The following is a 25,509-nucleotide window of genomic DNA, read 5'->3' on the forward strand; positions in this document are numbered from 1 at the left end:
TGTATTTTTAAATTTTAAATTACAAAATTCATATTATGTGTCTTCTTACGTGCAACTATATATACTGTAAAATACGTTTTAATTACCAAGAAAGAAAAATCAAAGTGGCACGGGTCCCGGAATCATAAGAACCTATTTTGGAATGAAAGTTGAAGGCTTGGAAAAAATCACAGGTGTTCTCCTGTTTTCTCAACCCTTATCATTGTAGTTAAACGATTTCCTTTTGTCTCCTCCAAGAGACTCTTCCTATTGCCTTCCGAGAAGACCCCCTGCCGTCTAAGCAGGTGAGAACACTGATCTTAAATAAAAATTTCGTCACATAGAACTAAAGCAAGAAAAAAAAATAAACTTCTCCCACGTCGGACATTGGTATCAGTTATAAAAAGAAATAACCAAACCTCAAAAGTGCCAAATATTCATTAAGATGCATATACAAATCCACCGCTTGATCTAGCTAGTGGTTAACGTGTAAGACTTCGGTACACGTGGTCCGGGTTTAATTCCCAATGGGAGTGCATTTTGGCGTTCACCCAGTGTCGTGACCATAGTGCTCTCAAACGGATCGGGTTGACCCGAACCGACCCGACTCGGGTCAGCTCGGGTCAGGTTACGGGTCGGGTCGGGTCAATCGGGTCAGCTCGGGTCGGGTTGTCAGGTCAGGTCAATGAGGTCGGATCACGGTTCGGGTCAGTCGGGTCGGGTCGGGTCATCGGGTCGGGTCAGTCATTTCGGGTCACGGGTCGGGTCGGTCTTCAACCCGACCCGACCCGTTGAGAGCACTACTTCATAACGAGGAACTACATAATTCATACGGTTTACCCAACATTGTTAGGGTCGTCAAGTCTAGGAGGCTTAGGTGGCGGGGCATGTAGCTAGAATGGAAGAAAGTAGAAACGCTTTCAAAGTCTTAACTGGAAGACCAATGGAAAACGACCATTAGGAAGACCTAGGCGCAGATAGGAGGACAATATTAAGATGGATCTCGCAGAGATAGGAACACAAAGTAGAAACTGGATGCAGGTGGCTAAGGATAGAAATCAGTGGAGAGCTTTTGTGAACGCGGCATTGAACCTCCGGGTTCCATAGGCCATAGAGTTATATATATATATATATATATATATATATATATATATATATATATATATATATATATATATATATATATATATATAATATGTTTATTTGCTTCGGCTGTTCCGAGCTTAAGATATAAGTAAAAAGACATTAAGAACAAATAATAAAAAAAACTAAGTCTACTTGATGGATAACAATAAGAAATGATATAAAAAGCAATGAGTTGATCAGTACGGGACTGTATACCTATTTTTAGGGTACCCTTTATAATGTGTGTGTGTACTGTATCTTGAAAATATCTTTAAAGGGAAGTATTTATGTAAAATATTAACCATGACATTAATATGCTGTTTTGCGATATTCTAATGAATGTCTCAATTTCTTTCTTTACAGTATTCGTCTCTTTAATAATTGCATTAATAATACTCTTAATATTAATTGGAGTGTTGTTGCTGACGGATGTATTCTACAGTATTATCTTCAAGGTAAGCTATTTCGATTTTCTTCCCTGCAATTTAGCCTTTCTTTCTACCGCCTAAACTATCGCATAAACACACAGAGGAATTTTTCAAAACGAAATCGCGAATACACATGCGTTTATACACATAATACTTTATGTAAAATGATTGTTATTTGCGCACATTTTATAACTTTATTATATTAAATACTGTAGCATGTGAGCAAGCAAATCGAGTATGTTTTCAAAGGATCGGACCCCTCTCGAAAATCTAGAGCAGTGGTTCTCAACCGATGTGTCGCGACATACTGGTTTGCCACACAGTCTCCTAATGTATGTCGCGAAATTTTAGAATTTAAGAATCGTGAAGAATGTAATAATAATTAATTAAAATCGAGACAGACTGTACCAATCAACACCTCCAGCGGTAACAATAATGCTCACTGCTATATAGTCATTATAAAAAAACTATTGTTTCACTATTATAATATATTATTATTAAGTATAATAAAATATCAAATAAGTGTGTCGTGATGTCCTGAATGTTCAGTAAAATGTCTTATTATTTTTTAAAAAAGGTTGAGAACCACTAATCTAGAGGACGGGGAATTTTCCCTCTTTGCCTCCCGCTACAGATGACCATGCATTTGAACCTACAGCTTAACGTGGAATCCGAACCATATAGACTCTCGTCAAACTGAATCCACATTTTCTGCACCGAAAGTTATTTTTTATATATGTTAGTAGCGTTCATATACATAGTTTTCTATGTATTGTAGTTTAGTTAGATAAATTATTATTATTATTATTATTATTATTATTATTATTATTATTATTATTATTATTATTATTATTATTATTATCTGATTTGACCATTCTTCGTATGGGAAGAATTGGTTTATGGAAAATATTAGAATCTCTTTTCCCCTTAAGATACTTATTTCAATGGAAGTGTTTGACATAAATTTTGAAACACCCTACCCCAACAGAATACACCCTCAATAAAATTGATATAGCCCTAATAATAATTTAAAAAAAAAAAGATTGAGGTGGGTATTAAGTATGTTCTAAAACTTCGCTTCAAACGGATCATCCGGTTTTCCCGACCCCGAACGCTAATAATTCGACACTAATTTCAGTCATCTTTGACATTTTACATCTTCCACTCTCCGTCTGCCGATGAGGTAGAACTTGGAGTTAAACGGCATTGGGGAGGTCACTATTCATTACAGCGACCCCGAAAACTGTGGTTTGCACACTAATATCGGTCGTTTTGGACTGTTTTTACATGTCACTCCTTCCATCTTCCATTCCTTGTTAATGTCTCACTACCACAGTATTTTCTCCAGATTATCTACCATGTTCTCTTTTTTGTTTTGTGGGACCTTGAATAAAGAGTTGAGAAAAAGACTCATAAAATATTTCGTGTGGAGTGTTGTACTGTTTGGGGCGGAAACGTGGACATTACGTAAAAGTGACGAAAATCGACTGGAAGCCTTCGAAATGTGGGTGTGGAGAAGAATGGAAAGAATTGGTTGGGTCGAGCGGAAAACGAATGAGAGAGTGTTAGAAATGGGGGTGAGAAAAGAACACTTTTAGATATTATTAGGAAGAGGAAGAGAAACTGGTTGGGATATTGCCTAAGAAGAAATTGTATCATGAGGGACGTCCTAGAGGGTATGGTGGTGGGAAAGAGAGGAAGGGGGCGAAGGAGACTACAATTAATGCATGATATTAAAACAGAAAGATCATACGCGAAGACGAAGAAGTTAGCGGAGGACCGTGGAGCATGGAAGCTTCTTAGCTGCGGCAAGTGACATGCCAATAAAGGCAGAATACCTATGTTGATCATGATGATCTACCATGTCTACCAAGTTTAGTTGAAATTGCTCCAAATGTTTCACAATTACGCTGGAATATAGGAAATGAAATGAAATTTTTCATTTTACGTCCCACGGTCATGCCGGTTAGGGTAAAGGAGACGGTGACGATGAGACGCTGGAATATAGGCTTACATTTCTAATATATATATATATATATATATATATATATATATATATATATATATATATATATATATATATATATATATATATATATAGGACTTACATAATGAATGGACTTACGTACAGCCTATAGTACAACCTACTAGGACCAAACAATATCTCTATTTCGGCCGCTGTAAATGCTCTTCGTTGCTCGCAGTGCTACGTAATGCTTTGGCCCGTATTTAGTTATCTTTTTTATGCCCCTGGACCCAAGAAAATTTTGCACACCTTCTTCCCCTTATTTGTTTGTATTTGGTATGTCTAAACCAGCGTTTCCCAACCTTTTTCAACTTGCGGCACACTACGGGTGTTACTTGGATTCTCGCGGCACACTTATAAATATTATTATTTGTAAATATGAAACACAGTGGTATTTTTTCTGTGATTATTGATCTCCTTCTCACAGAATAGAAAGCTCTATCACTGGTTTTTCCCCGTGGTAAATCGTTATGCTTATTTTTCATTCTAATTTAAAAATAGAAAATTGCAATGATATATTGGACTGAGGTTTTTAAAAATACGTTTTCTTTTTACAAACTGGATCCAACCTTTTACTAAGAAGGAAGATCACTAAATAACGAACGAACATACAAATCTCTTTTACTTTTAAAACACAAATGTAAGTAATTTGTCGAAAGAATTGAATGATATTTTAAATTTTCAAGTTACGAAATAGTCTGCAACAATAAAGAAGAAATAATGGTCATAATGATAATAAATACTTTTTACAACATTAGAAATGTACAGAATAGTAACCCGATATGAAACTTAAAATTGTAGATTCATAGTAGAGTTTCATAGTAATGTAAAACACAAATATACATTTTTGCCTACGTTTTGCAATTTGATTGCTATAAAATTGATAATTTTGTTTCGATTCCTCGCGGCACACCAGCGGCCCATTCACGGCACACCGGTTGGGGAACGCTGGTCTAAACAATACTTTCGCGTCCGGTTACATTGGGCTATCAGCAACAGCATGAAGCGTGCATTACCAAATGCTCGGATTACGCTGGCAGCAAGGTAGCGTCAATATTTGGTTTTCCTGTAGTAGAGTCTACATACTTTGCTTTATTTTCATTTTACATTTCCCTTAAAGTTTTCTTTTTCTCGTGCCGCCACTGCAAATTTGCTGCCCTATCCGTCTGTAAATACAGGTCAGGGTGTGTTAGTAGAAGAATACTTCGGTTTCTGTTGAACCTGTTTTTATTATTATTATCATTTTCTTGACCAAAGCACGGTATCTTGTAATTCAAATAGCATCCATTTCCTTAAGATGGTGAAACACCAAATCTTCTGCTTTCACTCAAATTCGAATCTACACCCAATGCACTGAAGTTGGGCGTACTGGGATTCGTTTCACAAAATTTATAAGTTCTACAAATATTCTTTTCTACAAGTCGTAATATTTTATAAATCAGAAACACTAAAATAATAGATAACATTACTTCTGTAGCCTCTATATATCTCAATAGATTACAATTAACAGGAATAATATTTGTGTATGTCTTCACATTTATATGTTGTAAATTTAAATAATGCTTCATAATGCTAACTAAATAAGTAAGTGTTTGGTGCGAAGAGGAACACCAAAATTTCACATTTACCAGACGCGGAAGAGAAAACTTGCCTTGATCTCTTATCTGGAATGAACCATTGTTACTTGATAAATTTGTGGGTTTCTTTGAAGTTCTACGTAGAAAAAAAAATCAAGATATCTTACTTTGATCAATCTTTGTCTAGTTTGGAGGTCTTCGAAGCTTTGGTAGTTCTATTAAAGACCTTATTCTCCCAAACATGTAAAATATAACCAGTTTGAGAACGGGTATGTTGAGTTCTTCGTCAATTGCAAATATTCTCGTAATACGTAACAAATATTTTTGTAAAATAATCACAGTACCATAATTCCCTTAGTGGCACACCATTGCAATACTCTGGTAGGTTTTGAAGTGAGTTGATCTGGGTTTCTTGCCCAATAATTCTTGCAGCTCTATACCTTCAAACTATTTGAGCTTTTCTGCCGCTGAAATCAAAATCACAATTTCTGAATTATTCGAGCAATTTTTCACAAATTTTCACTGAGGCTCTGTAAGTTTCAGTAATGTTTCTGGAACTACCTATGACTGTTTCCCGTGTATTAAAGAAGAAACATACAACTATTTCCTTCGTATTTCTTAAAGGGCAAAAAAAACTACGACTGTTTTCTTCAAATTAAAGGAGAAGCAATGTGCGACTGTTCCCTTCGTATTAAAGGAGAAACAACGTACGATTTTTTTCTGTCGTATTAAAAGAGAAACAGGTGTTGTTGAAAGTTTCTAGAAGTTAGATTGTTGCGTCTACGTAGATTAGTTTTAATGCACTGAATATTTTATCAATATGTCGTGGGTAACCGGTTAGCAATCTTGCTTTCAAACAGAATACTGGGTTCACATCTCGTTGTAAGACATTTTGCTGAAGTCGTTCCTCAGTTTGCCTAGAATGTATTGGAATGATATCTTTTTAATTATAGGCTCTGGTCTACTTCCTCATAAGATACGATACTTTCACATCTTTTAAATGTAAAATGCTCTTACAGGTAGAGCTAGACTTTCGGTAATTATTATCAACATTTTTGTGTGTGGAAAATATAATTGTTTCACTCAATCTGTTAGTAGAACTTTGTTTTGAAAGCCATCAAAAGTTCACGCAACTGATAATTCCCTCGAATTACGCGTAATAATACATGAGGTCACTGCTTGGCTTAACAACTTAATGTTATTTGTAAGATTCTTTACCATTAGGATTATGCTATTGTTCCAGGTATGTAGTCACCTCGTTAAATCTTTACCAGGAATAATTTTCTTTTCAAAATAGTGTGTTTTATATTCATTCTATGTACCTAGTGCGAGATTAACACCCTTTTGCCATACTTACGGAACTGCTCTCCTCCTTCCCGCCAAATGGATATCGAAGATGCTGTTGTTGTTACTCCATTCTGTTTTCAGATATGAAGAAAATGTATTTTAGTTTATCTTTTAGGCTTCATTATAAATTAAGGCGAACAAATTGTTATAGAAATAATGGTCATGGTTAGACAGTCTCATTGTTCAATTCAGGTTTATATATGGCACGATCACTTAAAAAGAAAGAAAAAAAACATAATAATCTGCAGTGCATAAACACCTGCATGAGAATTTTCTAGACATTAATTTATTCTGTCATATATAAGGAGGGGGAAGGAAGCAAAATATACCGCCTCTATTCTACATGCTGCCCTCCTCAGCTTAAGGCAGCGTTTCCCAACCTTTTTCAACTTGCGACACATTACAGGTGTAACTTGAATTCTTGCGGCACACTCATATAGATATTATTATTATTATTATTATTATTATTTGTAAATATAAAATACAGTTTTTTTTTTTCTCTGTGATTACTGATCTCACAGAGAAGAAAGCTCGATCACTGGTTTTCCCCTGTGATATATCATTATGCATATTTTCCATTTTAATTTAAAACTTGACAACAATTACAATGAAATATAGGACTTGGGTTTCTAAAAATACAATTCCTTTTTCGAAGACTGTATCCAACCTTTCACAAAGAAGGAAGATCACTAAATAATGAACGAACAAACAAATCTCTTACTTTTAAACACAAATGTAGGTAATTTGTATGCACGTTTGCTTTGTCGAAAGGATTGAATTATATTTTAAAATTTCAAGTTACGAAATTGTCTGCAACAATAAAGAAGCAATAATGATCATAACAATGATAACAAATACTTTTTTCAACGTTAAAAATGTACAGAAAAGTAAGTCAAATATGAAACTTAAAATTGTAGATTCATAGTAGAGGTTCATAGTAATGTGAAATACAAATATACATTTTTTCCCTGTCTTGCAATTTGATTGCTATAGGATTAATAATTTTGTTTCGATTTCCACGCGGCACACCAACGGCCCACTCGCGGCACACCAGTGTGCCGCGGCACACCGGTTGGGAAACGCTAACTTAAGGGTTGATCTGGATTGGTATGCAATGAAAAACGTTATTCTGGTATATTATGTGTCAGTCCATATTTTCTTTCTTTTCAGAAACCTATGTTGGTGTCTTAAAAACATTTTCAAGACAGCTAACAGAAAATCTGAACTATTGCGAAAACACAGTGTGTTTTGTTTTTCCTGGGAAGCGAAAGTTTTCCGGATTAGACCAATCTTCCTCGCCCCGAAATTAAGGTACTCGTAAATTAAAATGCAATGATAGGATACTGTTATGCAGGGAGCACATATTATTATCCATGCCGTCCCCTTCAGACTTTAATTCGCCTCCTTCCCCAATTTTTTTTATTTTTATTTATTTATTTTAAAGAAAACTTACATTGTCTGGTCGCTCTGACAGTCTATGTCCAATATGGGGGGGGGGGGCGATGGCTCAGTGGTAGAGCGTTCACCTCCGGTGCTTGGGGTCCTTGGTTCGATCCTAGCTCGCGCCGTATAGACTTTATGGTGGACAAACACCGTGCTCGTGGGTTTTCTCGGTGTTCTCCCGTTTCCTCCCACTTTCTTCATTCCACCATTTCACTCATCTCTCATCATCACCGTCTCCTTTAGCCTAATCGGCATAATTGTGGGACGTAAAACTTAAAGATTTCATTTCATTTTCTATGTCCAATCTATCTGTGACGCGCCTCATCACTCCTTCCTGTCTACTGGGCAACGAGAAAGAACGGAAGATTCTAAAAGAGCACAAAGGATTGCGTTTTACAGATGGCACACACAGTTCATACCGCATATAATAATGTTCAAAGTAAACAGGAAAAAAATGTGAATTCATAATGAAAATATTTAATGCCATGTTCAACGGTTGTATTACACTGCAGTAGCAGTCTTCGTGGAAAAACAAACAGTTATGTAATGCAGTTGTTACATAATGCGTGTGTATTCGTTTCTATTTCAAAGACTTGTTGTTACATTTTGACCCAAGGGCAGTATTATCTGCTACTGATAGACATCAGATTTACATGGAAGATCTGTTGTGTTCAATAGAATAGGATGACCAGATTTAGAAAATAATACATAAATAAAATGGAGCACTCGGCAAACTGGTATAACTTAACCTACGTAGGTATAAGCTAACGACTGTTATGTCATTATCAATGCCATTGAGGAAGAAATCTTTAGCCTTTCAAAATAACCAGATTTCTATTTAAATGTTTAAAATAACACGGTTATTGTTTTCCTAAAAAGGGACGTTTTGCGTGCCATTCGCATGTTTCTCGGGACATCAGACAACTATCTTAAATAGGAAACAATCTCGCCCTAGGGTAGAAAGGGTTGCGTGCTCGGCGAAATTTAGATCCACTTTGGTTGTTGATTACAAGAATTAGTTTGAATGAAATGACCGAGAAAAAAGTTTCCTGGGAGAAGACAGCAAACAGTTCTTCACTAAAATTAGTCGGATTGACTGAAAACGGAAACAACTACTGCTTTTTACTAGTTTATTGAAAAGAAGAAACTATAGACAGTATAATTTTTCTGGAGACCAAAGATTATAGAGTTGAACTATCCCCTTTCGCGGATGTGCGGAAGAAAACTGTATTGGGAAATACTATGATACTACGATACAAAGAGAAAAAAATAGATCACAGAAGATTAGAATAAATTAATCCAGATTTGATTGGTATTTGTGAAGTTAGGTACAGTTACGAAGCGATTGATGTTGGTAAGAAATTCTACATATTCAAGTAACGAACCAAAGGTGACCCTAATGGTTAAAATCAAGGTTACAAGGTTGAATTTCTGAAAAATGAAGCTATGAGAAAGAAGCAGTTACTGAGATTCTTATGAAAGTAAAATGTAAGTGAAAAAAGAAATACTGATACAGACGTACTCAATGATTGTTATATACATATATGGTACCGCGATTTTCGGTAGGAGAGCATTGAAATTTTAATGTATTGCGGTAATTCAAATTCCACCTTAAACTTCTCATATAGCCGTGGTGCTGAAAAGGTGCGCTAAATTTCAATAAACAATCATTATCAATCCACTCCTGGACAAAGTAATCTCCAGGTCTTCTCTGTAGCTATCTATGATAGGAAGTTCTCTCCTACTTACATAGTGCGGCAATTTGAAATCGAGACTTATTTTTTCTCAACATGTAGCGCAGCTGTGCAAGTGAGCTGTGGTACAAACAAAAGATGAATATTTCTTGAGTAACTGATACCAAGTGCATTGATCTTGACTGCCAGTTACATGTATGGGCGTGATGAGTATAGGCAGGTGTTACTAAGCTCATCATGAGTTACTATAAAACAAAGAACAAACATGAAGTTTTGTGCGCGTCTGGGTAAGACTGCTATAGAAACTTATCAAATGTTGCAACAAGTGTATGGGGTCACACTTGTTATCCCGTGTGCGTATATTTGCATGGCATAGGGGTTTGAGGGAGCAAGGGAATCAATTGAAAACGACGAGCATCCGGGTGTGGCAAAGACAGTGAGAACACAAGAATTGGAGAAAGTGAGGACATTGATCAAGGAAGACCGAAATGCGACATTGCGAATTCTTGCTCAGAAGTTGTACGTGAATAAAGAAACCGTGCGGCAAATAACCCACGGTCAAAACAAGAAGAAGGTCTGTGCCCATTTCTTGCCTCATTCGTTAACAAATGACCAACTAAGAGGTAGAGTTGATCATTACAAATGACTGATTGCTACCATAATAGGGACCCAAAAGACATTGCTACCCCAATAGGGACCCTACTTTCTCCTGAATATCGTTACTGGGGATGAAACTTCTTCTTTTTTTTTTTATGATCCTTCGACAAAATGTCGAACGTCAGAGTGCAGAGTCTCCTAAGTCTCTACAAGTCAAAATCTGCGCCAGTCAAAATTCAAAATCATTATTTTCTAAATCGAAAGTAAATCATTGCACTATCAATCGAAAGTAAAGACATTGTTCATAAGAAATTTGTGTCTACAGGACAGACAATTAATGCCTCATTTTACCTTGAAGTATTGAAGCGGTTACTATAACGTATCATGCGTGTAAGTTCCGAGTATCGGGGTGATGTTCAGTGGCGTCTGCTCCATGACAGTGTCATAAGATTTTTTTGTCCCAAAAAGGGAATCTCTGTTATTCCACCTTCCCTGTTCACCAGATCTGGCCTCGTACGATTTTCTCTGTTTTCTAAATTCAAGTTTACACTCAGACGTTCGTACTTTGATGATGTAACGGTCATCAAGAGGGATATGACAAAGGTTTTCAACAGCATCCCACGAAAGGATTTCCAACAATCCTTCTATGCACTGATGGCCAGGAGGGTCGTACTTTGAGTGATCCAAAATAAGAAACTTTCTATGTTTACTCTTATTTTTTTCTACAGCTCTAATCTCAACTTCAAATTGCCTCACTTACTCTTCTATGCATCTTCCTTTTGTCACACCATCTTATATTAGAACATTTCCTAAGTCACTTCTTGTCTCTTGGTATCCACTCTAGAACTGTTTTTGTCCATCGATCATCATTTCTTGTTGTAATATATCCAGTGCACGGCCATTTCAGTATTTCTATTTTCATGATACTGTGATCACTCTGTCATCTTTCTGATCCGTGTAATTGGTTTCCCGGCTTTGCTGTTGATTCACAACATACATGTTTTCATGCTTCGTTGCATAGTCTGTAGAAAGTGAATATCTGGTTTGGTTGGCGTCCACCGTGCCGCTCGAAACAGGCATAATATTTAAAATAATCTTTGTAAACCGGAGTGCACTGCTTCTTCCTTTGAAGTAGGTACAAACCGCAGCAAAATACCTGCAACATGGGCGTGTAAGTTTATTGTGAAACTACGCCTAACAGCGCAAGGAATCAACATAACGTCCAAGTGGCACGAATCACGCCAGGAGAAACCTTGGTGTCCTCCCCTGCACGCTTATTTTGGAGCAAAAGACTTCGTTGTTTCACAGTAAACTTACATGCTCATGTTGCAGTTTTTTTGCTGCGGACTGTACCTAATTTTCCTCATGACGCTGGATGAACGCACCACTGCCGACAGCATCTGGTAAGTACGAACATTTCCTCTTGACAAAAACCCTGCACTGCTTGATTTCACTGATGTCACGACAAGCAGTATTCCAGTGCGGCTAGGGTGTTGACCGTGCAATACATCTATTGAAACTTCTACGCTTTAAACACATTTACATTTGAGTTTTCAATAGGAAGCTGTTCCTCTCGAATGCACTCCAATATAGTTCTGTTCCTTTCTTGAGTTTTCAATAGGAAGCTTTTCCTCTCGAATGCACTCCAGCCTAGTTCTGTTGCTTTCTTGAGTTTTCAATAGGAAGCTGTTCCTCTCGAATGCACTCCAGCCTAGTTCTGTTGCTTTCTTGAGTTTTCAATAGGAAGCTTTTCCTCTCGAATGCACTCCAGCCTAGTTCTCTTGCTTTCTTGAGTTTTCAATAGGAAGCTGTTCCTCTCGAATGCACTCCAGCCTAGTTCTGTTGCTTTCTTGAGTTTTCAATAGGAAGCTGTTCCTCTCGAATGCACTCCAATATAGTTCTGTTGCTTTCTTGAGTTTTCAATAGGAAGCTTTTCCTCTCGAATGCACTCCAGCCTAGTTCTCTTGCTTTCTTGAGTTTTCAATAGGAAGCTGTTCCTCTCGAATGCACTCCAATATAGTTCTGTTGCTTTCTCTAAGCCCTGCATGGCCTGCATACCAGATAGGCGTAGGTTCGTACTTTCTAGTTCCTGATTTTAAACTTCAATCATTGACTTCTTTACGACGTTGTTGAACATGACTTTCGTATTTTCCGTATTTTAACCTGACTAACTTGCTCTTCAAATTGAATTCATCTATTATGTTTTGCAATTCTGACTTGTTTGTCAAGAGAACGATGATATCAGTAAGGAGTTCTTTTTCTTATAACTTTATTCTCCCATTCAGAGATCAAAACACCTACCCACCCACATACATATGCGTAAGAAGTACTGACAGACATTGACGCGACTGTGAGAAAAATATTTGAATAGTCCAGTGACAATGATCTAGGATACATAGGACCACCCCTCAAAATTTTGTCATGGGTATGTTGACCTTTCCCTAAATTTCAGGAGGTGTACATAGGGTCATCCTGTTTAAATTTTGGAAATTGTCAAATTTAAAAATTTGGTATAGTAATATAGGATCGTGGTATGTATCTCTATAAGTGTAAGTGGTCCATCGAGTTCCCTTTTATGAGTAAAAAATTACTAAAAATTCAAATTTAAGAGGCTTTCGACCTATTTTATCCCATTTTGATGAAGATTTATTACCTTGTTGGTGCAAAGTTATTCTTGATTACAATTTGATTGACTGGTCACTTTAAAATTTTTAATTTTTTGAAAAGGTTCCAAAATTTTTGCTTAAATTTGTTGGTCATTACTTCATTTCTTAAATTTTAAGTTTGAAATATTGGTTTGAAAAAATTTTAGTTTGAAATTTTTTAGTTTAAAAATTTTGGTTGAAAATTTTTTGATCAGTTTTAGAAATATTTTGTTCGAACATCTTTGTTTAAACCAGCCTTTCCCAACCTTTTGCACACTGCGGCCCCCTTATATATATATATATATATATATATATATATATATATATATATATATATATATATATAAATGTGGGTGTGAGTGTTTTTTTTCTTTGCAGTGATTTAATCACGTTAGAGTGATATTATGCCTACTCCGTAATTGAGTGGTCCTGGGTTTCAAACCTGGAGCCGGACACCTTGACTAAGATGTTACAAAGCGGGAAGGAGGAAGAATGTATGTACCACAGAAAATAGCTTAGTCAAGGGTTTCTAACAAATGAAAAAATGCCGAGCACGATTTTCTCATTCTCTTTTCCTTCTTGAGTCACCTATTATATCAAAGAAAGTTTTCGTTAAAAAAAAATATTTTACAAACATCACTCTCTACACGCTTTCTGGCTCTGTCAGAAAAAAAAATGTTGGAGTATATAGGCAACTTCTTGTAGGTTGAATAACACTTCTCACGCAAATTGACTTAGGCTGGTTTAAACCTTTCAAGCTGTTTTTTACACTCACTGAGAAGTTTTTGATTGAAAATTGAACAACACTTTCGTCTGAAGATGAAACTTTCTACAATAGGCTATTTTGTAATAAATTTTAATCTTTTGAATAACATTTTGGTTCATAAACTGTAAAAGTGCAGTAACCATTTGGAAGTGAGAAAAGTACACACGCAAAAACATTTTCAAGTTTTAAACAATAATCTTCATCAGGATGCCCTGTTTCTTAAATCAGTCTGTAAAAGCTGATCTTAGTTATCCACACTCGGTTTAAGTTCTAATTTTTTTTTTTTTTTCATTTACCATTTACTAGCAAACCCAGCTTATGCGTACCACTCGCACAATCAAACAAGGCATGAAAGAGGTTTTGTTCCGGAGCATTAGCTTCAGCACGGTGAATAAATGTTTTTGGTAAAAGCCGCCGAAACAAACCACTCTCGGGGCCGCGGTGGCTCAGTGGTTGAGCGTTCACCTCTGGTGCATGGGGTCCTGGGTTTAAACCATGCTCCCGCAAAGTGAACTTTGTGGTGGACAAATACCGTGTGCGTGGGTTTCCTCCGTTTCCTCCCATTTTCTTCATTCCACCATTTCGTTCACTCCTCATCATCACAGTTTCCTTTAGCCTCGCCGGCATATCCGTGGGACGTAAAACTCAAAAATTTCATTTCATTTTTTTTTCCACAAACCACTCTCGTTCGCATTATAGATTTGATCGGGATTATCTAGTCGTATCATTCTTGTTGGCTCAAGGGAAGTGTCATTTCCTTCGAGCTCATCTCCGTGTGTCATCTTCCGCTGCCCATTTGAGGTGAAATTTTACTCTAATTGGAAGAGCTTTCATGAAAGACAGGAACTTGTGTGCCAGTTTTGACGACAGTTTTTACGTTGAAACGAATAAGTTACCAGAGGATGTAGTGACAAGAAACCTGTTCAATCAGTTTAATCTGAATACTACTACTACTACTACTAGTAATAATAATAATAATAATAATAATAATAATAATAATAATAATAATAATAATAATAATAATATAAAGAAACTGTATATGCTATTTATTAAATTAATTGTTTATCTTTACAGTATACATTAGTATTAACGAAAGATAGTAGAAGATACGAGTCATGGAAAGATCCACCAGTCTATCCTATATTAAAAGTTTATTTATATAATTATACAAATATTAAAGATGGATCTGTGCATTTAGGAGGAAAGATTCAAGTGGAGGAATTGGGACCCTATACTTACAGGTAACACAAATTTTCTTGCAGTATGTGTGATTGGATAAAGAACTACCGCTCACGCCAAATGGTTAAAAAGTGTCTATAATTGGATAAGGTTCTAATCGCGCTTTTTATACTAATTTGGAAACGCTGAATCCAGTTTAAGTATTTTAAAGATACCCATCCATGAGGTCACGAGAAAAATGACCTAGAATTAGGATAAAAGAAATGATAGATCTAGATATCCCAACTTTGAGTTAATTTTCTTCGTGACGGATGTGTTTCAAAATACTTCCTTTGGACTCAGCGTTCTCAAGTTAATATATAAAGCGCATTAGAACTTGATTCAAGCATGGTCACTTTCTAACCATTGGCATGAGCGGTCGTTCTTTGTGTGTTTATTTTTCTCTTTTTTTTCTTTTTTGTTTGTTTAACTTTTTAAATCTTTTACAGGGTAATAGTGTGTAATGGTCACGATTCAATTTTATATGCCCCTGTTCGCTTGGGAGCCATATATGAGGGTACTGGGGTTCGAGTCTGTACTTTGGTTCCGAGCACAGTTTCGGAACTCACAGTTTTATGTTTAGAACCTGACTGGCACTGATTAATTGAACTAATACTACGAATAGCGAACCCAACAAGGATATTTAAGTTTTGTCTCCATAGCCCAACTTCTACAATTACTTAGGCCTGGGAAGGTCTCGATTCGTTCTTCATCTATGTCTTCTCTAGCCCATGTCACAAATTAACGAATATATTAAAAAGCATAGGATCTCGAAGTTCGGTGGCCAAAGTTCAGGTGTGTAGTAGCTCAGCAGAATGATTGAAAAATAATGGCATCAACACTACAATACGGCATCGAAATGGACACAATCTAAATCATTAGATTTGTGTCACAGACAATCCCTATCAGAACACAATTTTTTTCCTTCGCAGCATGCTGAACTATTTCAGGTAATGTCCAAAACTAAGAACGGAGCAGTGGCGTAGTGTTCAATTAGCTTTAAAAAAAATAAATAAAAAAAAATAAAAATTACATGTAACATGTGTATAGTTATAAATATTAGGCCGTTATCAATGTTCAAAGCGTCCGAAAAGCGGGGAAAATGCCCCCGTAGACCCCTAATTGTTGAAATGTGAGCGTTTTCTCAGTTTAACGTGTATTTGCATAGGTAAAATGATACCCGCTACAAAAGTACTATCTAGTTCTTCTTCGTTCTCCTTTGTTTTTAAAAAAGAAAAACAAAATAAATTAAAAGTTATCCCGAAATTTGTGTATGATGTTTTGGTTTTCTACATTACGGACAGTAGTTTCCAAAGGCAAAGAGTACACCTTCGTGTGGTTCAACCTTACACCTACTTTATTTGTACCAAAATTTATTTTTACTTACCCGTAAGAGTACACGTAACTCCGGATTAAAGAAGGGAACAAAACATTTAGCAGTCTTATTATCGAGAGGAGCTGAAACATTCGAGATATGCTGTTGAACATGTTAAAATCTATGATAATACCGATATCTAAGTAGGATTTGAGGTACTATATTGTAGCTTAAACTTTCTGTAATTTTAGATTAAGGTGATCTTACATTGCATATGTTTTCTTTCCAAAGACCGTAATCAGCGTCCGGAGACTTTTTCAGAAAATCAGAGATTTCCTCTTTTTCATAATTATGTTCACAATGATAAATAAATAAATGTAATATAAATATATTTTTTTTTTTTTTTTTTTTTTTTTGCCGTGTTCGTTATATGGAAAAGCTTTTTCATTTTGTTGTCACAGAGTTAATGAAGAATAGGTAAGTAAAAATGTGGTATTCTTTAACCTTATAGTGCCCCCAAATACTAGTGTTCAGCAGTATCAAAAGTACATGTATATGAACTACATATCTTAAATGCATTTGTAATTTTAGCGAAAATACACTTAGATTGCGTTTTGTATTTTTTTTAAAATACGGTGTCAGATTGAAAATACTTATATTATATATATATATATATATATATATATATATATATAGTTTTATTTATTGAACATATAAGCGTATGTTGAATATACTTTATGATTCAGTTACGACATATCGTGGGGATATGCTTTGTGTGTCTGGCTGTGCACTCACCATCTTATTTTATGGCTATGAGTTGCTTATTTATATATTTTTATTTGAGAATCAAGGCAGTGTGCACATTTGAGCTTTTTTACACTTTGGCACTATCTTGGTAGCACCTTAATTGCATTCTTTCCCTTCCCACTATTGAGTTAATGTAAAGATCCCTAAGTGACTGTATCAGAAATTTATGAAGCTTGGACAAGAACCATTCTTCTTCGCAGAAGAAAGTTTTGCATTTTCATGTCATTTCGTTAAAATATCTTCCCCTTGGGTCTTAATATTGTACCGATTCATTGAATCTTTATGTACAGGGAAAATGAAGAAAAATATTAAAAAGAAAAAGTCGGTGTTCTCTAATACTCGTTCACATATTCCAATTCTTAATCTTTTCTGGCTTGGTTGATAAATAAAATCTTAAATGCTTTATTTATCAGTGTTGATTATTTGTAATAACTTTTTTCTATCTTTCTGTGGGTCGATGCTTTGTTTTCATCTGAGTCCTATACGTTATATTCTGTTAGCCTATTTTCTTTTAAGTCCGTATTCACACAATCTAAGCATTTTCTCTTTAGTATCCCTTTTTCTTTTGTGTCTTGTACAGTCCGCAGCAAAATACCTGCAACATGAGCATGTACGTTTATTGTAAAACTATGCCTAACAGCCCAGGGAATCAGTATAACGTCTAAGTGGCACGAATCCCACCAGAAGAAACATCGGCGTCCTCCCCTACACACTTATTTTGGAGCAAAAGACTTCGTTGTTTCACAATAAACTTACATGCTCATGTTGCAGGTTCTTTTGCTGCGGACTGTACCTCAATGTTCCCCACTTTTTTAATTTTTTTTAAATTTTTTTTTTTAATCTTCATGAATCTAATTTCTTCTCATCGTGCGATCATATACGTGCAACTCTAGTCTTTTCCCTTGGATCTTCTTCGAAATGTGTCACCTTTACACTGGCTCTTTTTCTTTCATTTCTAATCTTATCCATTCCCGTGACGCAAGACGTCCATCTTAGTACTTTCATTTTATTTACATTTAGTGTCTTCTCAAACACCTTCTTTATTTCACACGTTTCTGCTCCATACAACATTCCGATCTTCTACACTTAACATTTTCTTCTGACGCTCGTCGCAAATAACACCTAATAACTTCTTCGACTTAATTCTATGAGCTATTTCAGCACCCAAATTTCCACCCTTAGTCAAAGTCGAACCGAGATATACACTTTCTTTAATACCCTATCCTTCCATCTGTACTTTTGCTTCAGCTTCTCCTCTAAAAGTTATATATTTTGATCTTTTCCTACTGAAGACGCTTCTCCGGGGGGGGGGGGGGGGAGGTTTAGATTCTGTCCTCACTCTCTGTTCCGTTTGTGTTACATAAAAGAATATAATCTGTATGTACCAAAAGGATAAGATCGTGCCTGTTTTTCAACTCGTTATTTTTTCAAGAATACTGTGACTGCTTTGGACCAAAACTGGAATAAAAATAATTGGTGATGCATTTATATGGCCTTCCAAATTTGATAAGGATTGATTCAGGCAGAAAAGTAATTTAAATTACTCCGGAGAGTGGTGGATGACCAATGGACACGCGAAGTGACTATACCCAAAAGAAAATTAAAATAATAATTATTATTATTATTATAATATACAAGTTTCACTGAAGCGAAAAGCATGCAAAGGTTATATATATTTATAAAGGTAGTTTGAGAGTACTTTATATCATAGGCCCGTAGTCAAACTCCCTCTATAAAAATTGTTGTGGAAGCACCTCAGAATTCTGAAACACGCATTTTTGGATAGGGCACATACTAGTTCCTAAGTGAAGTCTTGACCCGACCATAGTTTTGGAGCTATAAACCTTTAAAATTCATTTTTTCATGATTTCGGCAGCCTATAACACGTAAACGATGGGGTTTTCGCCCTATGTTTATTGGAACTTTGTTTGTTTCACTCCCAGGAATCACTTCTCTGCTTTTGTACAATGAATCTAGCTCCATACTGTTATATAAATTCGATAAAATAAATTGTCCCAAACGGAAACTAGGCTTTGACTGAATAACAAAACAAATATTTTTGGACTCAGAGACTAGATATTAGTTTTTACGGAAAGTTTCCTTTTCTTAATTACCGTAAATACCTTTTATATATATATATATATATATATACAACAGATGCACAGATTCACAGTAGATAAGATGCACAGATTCACAGTAGATAAGGAATATTGTATCGGAAGAAGGTACATATCTTAGAAAAAGAAAAGTAATAATGAGTGAATCTAGTCTGGTCCAAATTGAAGTACGTACTTAAATTCATCCAGCAGAGATTAAAGAATTAGATATGGAGCAAAATTATTCGCTTTCAAATAAGGAGATCATAAAATTCCTAGAAAAGTTATTGCAACTTAGCAGGAATTCGTTATGTTTTAGGATGCATAACTTTGCTAAGTTCATGTCTGTAAACTTACTAAGAGACATTTGTCTCTGAAAGAAAGTAAGTGCAGTTTTGTATTTTTCTCTTTGTTGTAACCATATAATATTTACAGGTGAGTTTCGTCTCACACTTCTGAAACTACAATTGACTTCCAAACTATGTGAATTCAATGTTGAAACAAACAGATACTTAACTTAAGATTGCATCTTCATTGTACCAACGTTGTAAGTGTCTTCATAAATTTTGCAATAAAGGGATAATGAAAGATGAAACCTGTTAAATAGTAATTTTCTATTGCTTTTGGTCTTAGTAGAAGCTAATGTTGAAGATGGAATCATTTCTTAAGACACTGATTCGATTGGAAATAATAAATAAATAAATAAAAATTGAAGTAAATTTTTATTTATTTAAAAACAAGAATTTTAAGTGATCCCAAAGAAATGGATCGAAAGATTGCGATCTTGGCGAATAATGAGTTTTTGGATTAGGGCCACAAAATTTTTGAACGGCCCTAAATCGAGTTTTCGTATTTTTTACGAAATAAGCACATCATACTGAGTTAAGTGATGGTTTGTGTTTGGTTACATTGTATGTAGTTCTCATGCATAAGGCCTACAAGAAAATTTTTGACTGAAATATATTGGATCTTTTGATTCAAAAATAAAAAGTAAAAAAAAAATCTTCGCAGTTTGTTGCCTACTCTTTCTACAGCGATCAACGTTGAAACAAGAAATGGTTGATTTCTACCACTTCTGGTTTCAATAGAAGGTTAAGGAGAAAATGAGACCTATTCTTAGGACGCTGAATATATTGCAAAAATGCTTCTCGATATCTCTGAGCGTTCTTGCTCTATCAATTATCGAAGCCTAAAGCGCAAGGAAATTTCTACCACTTTTGGTTTTAGTAGAGTTTTATGGCTATAGATGGTATCTTTTCATGTGACACCAAAATAATATTTTGCCATTAAAAACAAAACTGATAAATGCTATTTCTTCAATTAATTGGCATATTTACCATTTTCTGATTGATTCTTCTTTTTAATTTTTCCTTGTAACGGGTAATCTCATGTCATATTGCTAACTGATAGAGTGGAACGCATTGTCACTGAGATAAAAATGTAAGATTTCTAGCTGGCCCGACCCAGGGCTTGAATCACCATATTTTTGACCAAAAGAATTCCACAGATTCCTGGAAAAAAAAATAAATAAAAGGTAGCAGATGCTGTGATGACAAATGATTTCTTCAGTTAAAGGAATTCGGTCTTGTTTGTTTCTGGGTCCTGTTGTATGAGTTACTGTTCCTCTCTCACTATGCCAAAAATTGGCTTTCGCTGAAAAACGTGCTTTAAATATTCTCCTGTCACATCGGTACACGTTGAAAGATCGTTTTCGCGTCTCAAACGAATTTTAACAAACAGGGGGCATAATCTTACGGTGGAAAATTAAAAATATATATATATATATATATATATATATATATATATATATATATATATATATATATATATATCATGCAACAAGAAGTGAACTGTGTAATGTGTAACAAGGAGCCAGAATAGAGCTCTGCTCATTTGTTAGATGTCTCCCATAGAAGCATACATAAGCTTATTTCTGTTTAGTTTTTCTTGTGGTACAAAACTGCTAATATTTATGTGCTATGTACTTTTTTTAAATGATGTGTTCTTCTCTTTTTTCATAACTCAAAGATCATGAATTAAATTAGTGATACTTGCAATGATTATTTTATTATTTTGATATTAATTTTAGTAATCTGCGTAATTATTAGAGATCACGTTTTTTTTTTATCATTATTACTAAGACGAAGTCATAAAAGTAAAACGAATACACTCATTTCTGCCACATCAAATGCCAATTTTGAAACCTATTTTGCCATCTTTTAGAGGAATTTTGGAAATTTATTTCGCCATTTTGTCTGCCATTTTGGTGTTTTCATTTTGCCATAACTTTTGGTCTTTAATGATGATCAACGTTGGAGCTCGAAATACTTGATAATTTTATCATTTTGGTTTCATTGGAGTAATACTGGTAAAGATACCTTTTCTTGACATCCTAAATTGATCCCTAAAATGTGTTTATCGCTATAAATTACTGTATTTGTTGCAACGTTGGAGCTGGAAGTACCAGTAAACTTGACCATTTTCAGTATTAGTAGAGTAATACGGGTGGTAATTTTATCCTTTCTTGATCTTGAATAGATTTTTTGAAAAAACCTGCTTGTAGTTATCTATAATAGCTTTTGTTCTATGGCGGCTATTGACTTTGAAAACTGAAACACTTATTTTTTTTTACCACTTCCGGCTTCAATAGAAGGATAATGGTTTCCATTCCTAAAACACTGAATCTATTGCAAGACATTACTTCTCGAAATCTCCTACTGTTCTTTTGGTCTATATAAATCAATATTGAAAGCAGAAGTACTAGAAACTTAAACCACTTCCAGTTTTGTTATGGGTATAAATTGTTAAACGGATGTACATAGTATCCTTTCTTAAGAGCCTAAATTGATTCCAAACTACGTGACGCTATCTGTTACCATTTTCTTCTATGGTAATCAACGTTGAAACCGGAAATGGTTGATTTCTACTATTTCCGGTTTGTGTAGTGTTAACTGAGGAGATGCAACCTAGTTTTAGGACGCTAAATCTGTGGCAAAAGGAAGAAAAAAAAAACCTTTCCGATATCTCTTACAGTTTTATACTCTTTTGCCTGTTGACAGACGGACAGACGATTTACAGATGGACATCCAATACTTATGAGGGGTGTTCATTAAAAATTTTCCCTACCCCATCTATTGTTGACTGAGATAAAATTTGGTACAGACATTATTCCTTCTCTATGTGGGAAACTTTAACAGCCACTCACTTTTTCTATCGCTTTATGCATTTATGGAGACTTTGTAGAAGTTGGCAGGATGTTCCATAAGCCATTGACCACAGAAACTAGTTTCATCATCTTGGAAATGCATTTCCTTCAAAAATGACTTCATGAGTGGGAAGACAGTGCAAGGTCAGAACAGTATATGGATGGGAAAGGATTTTTATACACACAGGATCATGTTTCTGTCGGGAACATGCGACTTGTGACTTTAAGCGTTGTCTTAAAAGGATACAGACACCTTTGGTCAGCTTTCCACGCCTCGTAATTTTGATGGAATCCCATAATTTCTGCAGCAGTAAAACATAATAGGGTATATCCTTGTAATTGTTGTGTTCTTCACCAGGAAATCCACCATCACTACTCCATGCTGGTCTCAAAAAAAAAAAAAAAAAAAAAAAAAAAAAAAAAAAAAAAAAACTGTCAGCATGACCTTACCCGTGAGAATTGTAAACTTTTTTTTTTTTTAAGTTGATGAATAAATACGCTTTCACTACTTTTACTATAGTTCATTCAAGGAACGTTCAGTACCTCACGTAAACAAGTACAAGTAATGACTGATTTATTTTATCGGTTAAAGAGCCTTGGAACATCCACGCGGCAGGACAAAATAGTCTATGGTCAAGTAAGCTGTTTTTCAATGTTTTTGTTGCTTATAAGGCTCATTACCAGAAATACAATTTACTTACTATCAAATAACATAAATAACACTGTATGTAAGAATTAAATTGAGTTAAATGCAATAAAAGAAAATACGTATGCGTAGAAAGTGGCTTTGACCCACCTTACGCGTGAATCACAATTTACAATACGGCCGCGTGCGGGGAATATGTAAAACACTGACAGGGTACAAGCATGTGCTTCTCGAAAGAAGTGCTGACCGATAGCCAATCATCTGTTGAATGAACTTTAGTCTTTAATCTTTGGGCCATACGACTCATCTCTGTATAAAAATAAAAAAAAAAAAAAAAAAAAAAATAAAAAATAATAAATAAATAAATAAATGAATAACCGGATACAGGATCAAAAGTTCCTGGGAGCAACTATATCGTTTCTGCTTCTGAAAGGTACCACTAGCCAAACATTCCATCGAGTAAACATGTTATACATGTGCAAATGCTCATAGACTATTTTTTCCACACTTTTCGTGACATATCTCTAAGCACACTTCTAAGGTAATTGCAAATGATTATGCGGCGATTCTGCAAGATAGAGGCGTCCACTTGCCCATTGATATCTTCATCAATAGCTAATTGGGGTTACTTTAGAATGAGGGCCGTTTCTACATAAGTTAGACCATACTTGAACTGACGATGCCAGTGCTTGATAACTTCATATACTAGAGTTTCCTCTCCATAAGTCTTTCTTCTCATCAAATATTTCCTTTAGTGTGCAGTTTGTCAAATACAGAAAGTTAATCACCACTCGAGATTCAGTTTTATCCTCTTTAAATTTTCTTTCACCTAAGTGTCTGTAACATAGAAAATGTTAATAGTTAAGAGATTAAATTTTTCTCATAACTTATAGAGAGATGTATCAATACACATGTAAAATTTCAGCATTCTACGTTAACTTTTGTTATTTATTTTGCATTCTAAGTGTATATTCTTAAGTTTAAAAAAAGTAGTTTTCTCTCCTGAAATTTAATCCATTATTTCACACAGTTATAAGTGCATGTTATGTGTATATCTATTCGAAAATCTATTAACGAACGTAAAATTGTAATGTAATGTGTGGTGATTAAATAAATATATGAAATTTTTAACTTTGGATCGGTTATTTGGTTCATTTCCTTTTATGCATGTATAAATATTAACTCAATCTTTTGCGGTTAATGATATACAAAATAATTTGTTGCATCTGCATTGAAGAATGAATTATTAAAACATCTGCTAGTGTTATTTACAGTTTCTATTTTTAACGTTTTACAGAGAAACTGTGAAGAAAGTTAAAGTTATGGAGCATTCTGATGGAACAATATCATTTCAAACAAAGACGACTTATGAATTTTTACCTGAATTATCCAAAGGTTTACAAACTGATATGGTGATAGTTCCTAACATTCCATACATGGTAAGAAAATTCTGTTTTTATTTTAATATGATATTAATGGTTATTACGAGATAGTTGTCTCAATGGTAAACTCGAAAGTTGCCCACTTGATGCTGTTATGTTTTCTTATAATTTGTTAGTTTTTTCCTCTTTCCTTTCAAATCTTTTCCGAACCCGAATATGAGCTAAATGTATTGAATGTACTTTATTCATGTGCATTTGGTGCGATAAATCTTAATATCTTCCTTGAAGTCAGTGCCATACGCAAGGAGGGTTCAGGTTTATGCCCTCCGTAAAATGATAGGAACTTGGAAGCTGGTCCCCTCCTCCCAACGAAATTCTGCGTATACTAATGCTTGAAGCAACTGAATATTAGAAGAAAATTGTATTGAAACTTTCTATATTCATTGAAGAATTTGCAATAGATATTTCAAATTCTGGAGCTGCGGTGGCTCAGTGGTAAAGCATTAACTTCTGTGCGTGGGGTGGTGTTTCTGGCTTTGCTCCAAGTAGACTTTGTGGTGGACAAACACTGTGTGCGTCGATTTTCTCGGAATTCCCCTGTTTCCTCCCACTTTCTACGATTGTATTCATTTTCATTATCACAGTCTCCTTTAGGCTACATGACATAACCGTGGGAAGTAAAACTTAAAAATTTCATTTTCATATTGCAAAGTCTTTAATTATTACAAAAAGTTTAAATATTTTTTTTCTTCCTTTTTTTAAATGTATGTTAGTGCTTCATTTTCACATTACAAGAACATCAATTTATTTCACGTCATAACTTGTGAACTATAATAGTATTATATAACAGGTATATGCAAATATACCTGCTCTTGAGAGTGTACTTGTTTATTACTTTAACGTCCTCTATCATTCTTTAGATCTTGTTTTTATAATATTTCTTATTTTGTATGTTTTATTTATTTATTTCTGGGTCGTAATGTATCGGCAATAACTTAGATACACTAATCCATTTTTATTTTTTTTTCTTATATTTCTGTGTATATTTTGTCAGTTTATTTTTTATTTTTATTTATTTATTTATTTATTTATTTATTTAGTGTTAAGCTTTGTTGTGAATTTATAGTTCAAAACTTCAATTTTGAGTAAAAATACCTTTGGTTTTTTATTATATTATTTATTGTATCGTAAGTACGTGTTTTCCTTCACTACA

At 34.8% G+C, this 25,509-nt stretch overlaps 1 protein-coding gene across 2 annotated transcripts in view; it reads left to right on the forward strand.

Moving 5' to 3' along the window:
• LOC145662517 (scavenger receptor class B member 1-like) overlaps positions 1 to 25,509 on the forward strand; it is an 83,035-nt gene that overhangs the window by 31,698 nt on the left and 25,828 nt on the right. For both annotated transcript variants that reach the window (XM_081728172.1, XM_081728171.1), the window contains exons 2-4: positions 1,468 to 1,559; positions 14,702 to 14,868; positions 24,212 to 24,353. In XM_081728172.1, the coding sequence (XP_081584298.1) occupies positions 1,468 to 1,559; positions 14,702 to 14,868; positions 24,212 to 24,353 (401 nt within the window). The remainder of the gene's footprint in view (positions 1 to 1,467; positions 1,560 to 14,701; positions 14,869 to 24,211; positions 24,354 to 25,509) is intronic.

This window comes from Thermobia domestica, chromosome 10, assembly GCF_964235325.1.
Source record: "Thermobia domestica chromosome 10, izTheDome1.hap1.1, whole genome shotgun sequence".
In the NCBI taxonomy this organism is placed as follows: domain Eukaryota; kingdom Metazoa; phylum Arthropoda; class Insecta; order Zygentoma; family Lepismatidae; genus Thermobia; species Thermobia domestica.